Below are 6,328 nucleotides of genomic sequence, written 5' to 3' on the forward strand. Positions count from 1 at the left end.
ATATTCATGAAATCATTGCCAAAGCCAATGCCATGAAACTTTTTCCTTATGTTTTCTTTTAGGAGTTTTGGGTCTTACATTTCCGCCTTCAAGTTGATTTTTGTGTAAGGTGTGAGATAAGGGTTCAGTTTCATTCTTTTGCATGTGAATGTCCAGTTTTCCCAGCAACATCGATTGAAGGGACTACCCCTTTCCTGCTGTGAGTTTTAGGCACCTTGTTGAAGATCAGTTGGCTGTGTCTGTGTGGATGTTTTCTGGGCTCTCGATGCTGTTCCACTGGTCTGTGTGTTTGTCTGTATGGCAGTTCATGCAGTTTTGATTTCTGTAGCTTTGTAATATCGTTTGAAATCAGGAAACGTGGTGCCTCCAGCTTTGTTCTTTTTCTCAAGATTGATTTGGCTATTGGGGTCTTTTGTGGTTTCCTGTGAATTTTAGAAATCTTTTTTGTTAAAAATGCCACTGGGATTTTGGCAGGGGTTGCATTGAACCTGTAGATTGTAGATTACTTTGGTGACCTCCCTAGTGAGTTTTTATTGTTTTTTTATTTTTGGCTGCATTGGGTTTTCGTTGCTGCACGCGGACTTTCTCTAGTTGTGGTGAGTGGGGGCTACTCTTTGTTGTGGTGCACGGGCTTCTTATTGCGGTGGCTTCTCTTGTTGTGGAGCTCGGGCTCTAGATATGCGGGCTCATTAGTTGTGGCTTGCAGGCTCTAGAGCGCAGGCTTAGTAGTTGTGGTACATGGGCTTAGTTGCTCCGCGGCACGTGGGATCTTCCCAGACCCGGGACCAAACCCATGTCCCCTGCATTGGCAGGCGGATTCTTTTTTTTTTTTTTTTTTAATAAATTTATTTATTTATTTTTGGCTGGGTTGGGTCTTTGTTTCTGTGCAAAGGCTTTCTCCAGTTGCGGTGAGCGGGGGCCGCTCTTCATTGTGGTGCGCGGGCCTCTCACTGTCGCGGCCTCTCTTGTCGCGGAGCACAGGCTCCAGACGCGCAGGCTCAGTAGTTGTGGCTCACGGGCCTAGTTGCTCCGTGGCATGTGGGATCTTCCCAGACCAGGGCTCGAACCCGTGTCCCCTGCATTGGCAGGCGGATTCTCAACCACTGCGCCACCGGGGAAGCCCAGCAGGCGGATTCTTAACCACTGCACCACCAGGGAGGTCCCCCTAGTGAATAGTTTAGTTCAGTTATTGTATTCTTCAGCTCCTTGATTTCTGTTTGGTACTTTTTTTACATTTCCATCTCTTCGTTGACATTCCACTTGTTCCCACGTGTTCTTTTGACCTCGGCGAGCACCCTTTTGACAGGTGCCTTTAATTCTGTCGGGTACATCGTGTGACTGCTCTCCGGTAGGGTTTGGAGATTTGTCTCATTCCTTGGTTTGGAGCGTCTTTGCCTGATTCTTCATTTTCCGTGACTCTCTGTTGGTGTCTGTGCATTAGACGAAGCAGACGCCTCTCCCTGGCCTCACGACTGTCCTCACCCAGGAGAAATCCCACCAGTCAGCCTAGCCAGGGCCCTGGAGGTTCTGCATCGACTTTCTCCCTCCCCAGGGAAGGGCAGGCAGCTGTGGCTTCTGTCTGCTTACACGTCCGATCCTGGGTGGGGCAAGGCTGTGTGTCCACCAGCCCAGGCCACCGCCTCCGCCCCTCTGCCAGCTGGACTGTGGGCCAGCGGCCAGGGAGCCCCTCCAAACAGCTGGGGGGCTGGACACGTGGACCAGCTCCTCCCTCTTCTGCGTGAAGCTGTGAGCCGAGGGTCTCTTCCTGACCCCAGGGTGCTGCCCGGGTCCCTGCCCGCTTTGGCGAGTCTGTCCTGGGTGCAGGGCCCTGTCGATGGGCCCCTGATTCCTCATGACAGAGTTTGTCTGCGAACTGCTGCTCAGCCAGGCCTCCTCCTGGTGCCCCTCATGCATCAGGCGCCCGGGCGGGAGTCTCCGGAAGCTCCTCCCCAGGTGGGGTGGGCCCACTGCTCGGGAAGAAGACAGACCCCAGCTGTGGGGCGGCCACCAGAGGGAGGCACTTTGTTTGGGGGTTTTTTCTGTTTTCTCTAAAGTGTTCGGGTGCTGTTCGTTCAGGATGGAAAAGGGTGGTCCCAGAACCCACTTCTTCCCGCTCGCCATGTTCACCACGCGGCCCGGGACCCCATGGCAAAGCTGTCCCCTCGGCTAAGACAGCTCAGGGCCCATGTGCCTACACAGACATGGTCTTGGTCTAGTTCAGATACTACTGAACCTTGTGAGTAAACGCTGTGTAAAACGTTGAAATCCTTATAAGCTTTTCATAAAGCTGCTAAGTTCTTGCTTAGTTGGGCATCAGGGTCCAGGAATCCTCACCATCGGGGTCTGATTTGATGAGATACAGACGGATGTCAGGACCAGGTGTCACCACTAATTTAACGTAGTTTACACCCCAAACGGGCTCATGCTTCCATTTCCTCCTCCGATTTGATTCTGAAATGTTGTTTAGAAATAATAATAAATGAATTACACACTCAAACATCTAAACATGATTCATCCACGGAGACACTAGTCTAGATGCAAATGACATGGTATAAAAAAACAGTCAATTTATGTGTAAGTAAGTATACACCAGGAACACTATTTGCTGGGACCCCAGCTATACAAAGTAACCTTTGCACGGTTAAGTCTCACTTTGTTACTGACCCTGCTTTTCTCAAAGCATTTGGTGATGTTGAACCCAAAAATTTCAGTGTCTGAGTAGGACCAAAAATGCTCAGTTCTCAAGCTTGGAGTTTTCTAAACTTAATGTAATCCCTGTATGAGTAGAAGTTCATGCTTCTGGTATGAATATTAGGAATTTAGGATGACTGCTTTTAGTAAGTGGGGAAGATAATGGAAAGGAGTACATCTTGTGAACTTTGAAGGAAGCGGCAAGTGGAAAGAAGACAGCTTGCTGGCCAGTGCCTGCAAGGCTGGAAGGGTGAGCAGTGCCCCGGCCCCCAAGCACATGTAGCTCACTGCAGTTTGTATGTTCACCCCGAGACACGCTTAGCTCACCTTCCCACTCTACAGTTTGTACATTTAACGTCCTTCAGGCCAGAGCAAAGGCTAAATCTTTCCCACGTGAGGAATCTGTCATTGAGAACCTCAAACCTAAAGTGTTTTTGCGTTTGAGAAACATTGTTTTTTTGTCTAATTGTACAGTTCAAGGAATTTTACTTGTATAAGTCATGATTCTAGCATAACGTGGAGAATGCCCACCCATGCAATGAGCATAAAACTATTTCTGTAAAACTGGTTTTTTTCCCTAGTACTCTATGGTTTTCTTCTCCTTTTAAGCATTGATATTTAGTCCATTTGGAAAGTATGTTTAAGTAAGATCCAACTGGATTTTCCCAGGAGGTGAGCAGGAATCCTGATGTAGTTACATTATCCATCCTTTCCCTGGGGGTTCGAAATGCCGCCCAGTGCCAACTCGCCATGTATCTTATCCATTTCTGCGTTTTGCATTGTTTATCTGTTTTTTGCCCTCTTATTTCTGAAGCATCATTGTATCTCGTTATTTGCTGAGGCACCTTCAGCCCTCCTTGCTCTTGTGCGTTTACTCCACTGCATGAGTGGCGTTAAAGTTGTTACAAGTTGATAAAAAATACTGATGTATTCTCTTATTTGGACTAAATCTGTGGATGCATTCAAGGAGGGAAGATGTAACGTCTTCTGAGTGTTTTCCATCCAGGAACATAACGTGCCTCGTTTCATCCAAGACTTCTTTTAAGTCCCTCTGCAGTGATGGTCTCGTTCCCAGAAGCAGGGGAAATGTATATAAAAAAATTGAAGAAGTGAGGTCCGTCATCTCCTTCGTTTGCTTGCTTCCCTGCCTTGCAGACCTTTGTGTTGCCCAGAGGCGGATCATCCAGGCAGGAGGTTGGGTTCTTTTTGCAGGATGTTAGTCCCCCGACCAGGGATTGAACCCGCGCCCTCGGCAGTGAGAGCGCAGAGTCCTAACCACCGGGCCGCCAGGGAATTCCCCTTTCTTTCTCTTTTAAAATGTGGTCACTCCAGGGGTCAGTTGCCGTGTCCCCCTGTGGCTCCGCAGGTGCGGCCGCAGTGAGGCCGTGCCCATTCCCAGCGTCACCGGGCTGCTGCCTGGCAAGGCGTCCCCGCCTTCCCGGCCCCTCCCCTGCTGCCCCCTTTCCTCCTGCAAGTGCCAGACATGCCCCTACCCTGGGGAGGCGGTGTCGGGGCGGGGAGCTGCCCAGGAGGACGCTCCAGCCTGGGCAGAGCGCAGCGGGGAGAGGCCGGTGTGCACAAGCTCATGGGTCCGAGGTGTGTGGGCTGCCCTGGTACCTCCTGTCCTGGTGCCGGGCTGTCCAGGTGCTGACGTCCCCGCCACAGTGTCCCACCTCTGTGCCCACAGTCTGCTGTATAGCGTTTTCAAGTTCCCTGTTTGGTTTTAGCTACAGCTAGTTTTAATGTGAATTTAGAATAATTTTAAGGCAAGTCCATTTGGGCTTGTGTCCAAGGGCTACTGGGGTAAAAATACCGAAAAGCAAAGAAGTGAGGACACACATGTCATCCTGAGCTTGTCTCCTCTGAGAGCGTTTGCCTGCGGGGCCCGGGGAGCCTGGTTGGACACGCCCGGCGTGTCTTCCGGCTTCACTGGGTCAGCGTTGCTTAGTTGCTCGATGTGCGCACGGTCAAGGGAGGAAGCGCCGGAGGTGAGCTTGGAAGGGAGTGGACTTTCCTTCCGGGGGCGCGGGCAGGCAGGGGGCGCGGGCGGGCAGGAGGCACCGCGCTGCGTGGGTCTGCGGGCGGCTGGGCGGGGCCGGGAGGGGGCGGGACGCCCTGGCGCCCGGAGCCGAGTCCGGCGCCTTGACCCCGCTCTGCCCGCAGGCCGGCTGTGCGGACTCGCTGCTCTGGAGGCTGAACCAGTGGCTGATGGTCCACCTCTTCCACTGCCGCATGGTCCTCACCTACCACATGTGGTGGGTGTGCCTGGGCCACTGGGACGGCCTGGCCCGCAGCCTCTTCCCGCCGCACTGGGCGCTCTTCCTGGTCGGGCTGGGCCTCCTCACGGTCCTCCTCAACCCCTACTGGACCCGCAAGAAGACGCAGCAGCTGCTCAACCCCGTGGACTGGAACTTCGCGCCCGGCCGCCCCAACGGGCCGGCGCCGCCCAAGAAGACGAGGTAGCGGCCTCGGCCCCGACTGTCCCCGCGGCGCCGACCCCAGGCCACGTGAGTACTGACTTCCACGTGGCGCCGAGTACCTGCACCTGGGCGCGCCTCGGGGACAGAGTCCCGCCGTGGTGACATCACGGCCCGATGTGCTCATTCCCGCCAGCTTGGCCTGTCTGCGCCGTCGCCCCAAGGAGGGCCCGCGTGGACGGGTCGCACTAAAGCGTGTGTGCGTCGTACTCAACAGCCCCGTTCTTTTTAGTTGGAGAGAACTGCCCCAAGAGAACATAATCCGGTCCCTTACCCTGTTGACATTCCCAGGGCTGAGATGTAAGCCGCGTCTCGGCAGCGCCATCTCGTGGCGAGCGCGGGGCATCAGCCTGGCTTGCGGCTGGGGGCGGCGGAGGGGTCTTCTCACCAGGGAAGCTTGTCCGGCGAAGAGTTTTGTTTCCGTTTTGTGTTTCTCTGTTGACACATTAAGAGAGGTGTTAGTAATCAGATTTGTCTAGATTTTAGAGCTGTTTTTAACTAAGTTTCCAACAGGTGCCCCGCCAGACCCTAACCCCCTGGTTGGGGGGCAGTGGTCGGGGCAGAGGTCACTCCCTGCGAGCAGTGGGTGGACCTGGCCCCTTGGAGTGCCCGGCTGCAGGGCCCCCTCCTCACCTCCCGGTGACGAGCCCGGGCCCCACCTTCACTGTGTTGGGCCTGGGTGGAATCTACACGCCGACCCACAGTTTTATTGACGAATACATACTGACATTTTATTCTTGCCATGAGTGGGCAATTAAAATGAAAAGCTCGTATTTACTGACAGTGCCCTTGAACTGTTTTTGAAAAACACATTTATTGGTCTTGAAAATCATGCGTGCCTTGTGCTTGGTCTGTAACGTGGCCCCTCGGAAGGGTGTGTGCTGATTTCTGGTACTGTGACTTGACTGTACGTAGGTCAGGAGATGTGATCCCTGCTTATGTCATTTTGATAAGCGTTTTAATCCTAGAAACATCCAGCAAACCGTGTCCCTGCTGAGACTCCTCTCTCCCTCGCTGAAGACCCTGGGCACCCGCTGCCCGCTCTCCCGTCCGCAAGCGGGGGGAGCCGAGCTGGCTGTGTTTCCAGCCAGTCAGAACTTTAATAAAGTAACCGATGTTTACAGAACGCAAAAGCATGTCCGTTCTTATCTCTCAACACT

General features: G+C 53.2%; 1 protein-coding gene across 1 annotated transcript; it reads left to right on the forward strand.

The window, feature by feature from the left end:
- The first annotated feature begins 4,799 nt into the window (after nucleotides 1–4,799).
- Nucleotides 4,800–6,301, forward strand: CLN8 (CLN8 transmembrane ER and ERGIC protein). Its single transcript, XM_082444057.1, has one exon. It carries the CDS (start codon nucleotides 4,900–4,902, stop codon nucleotides 5,152–5,154), a length of 255 nt encoding a protein of 84 aa, XP_082300183.1. The 5' UTR covers nucleotides 4,800–4,899; the 3' UTR covers nucleotides 5,155–6,301.
- Nucleotides 6,302–6,328: the final 27 nt, after the last annotated feature.

This window comes from Balaenoptera physalus (genome assembly GCF_965194825.1).
Source record: "Balaenoptera physalus genome assembly, chromosome: 21".
Taxonomy (NCBI): Eukaryota; Metazoa; Chordata; class Mammalia; order Artiodactyla; family Balaenopteridae; genus Balaenoptera; species Balaenoptera physalus.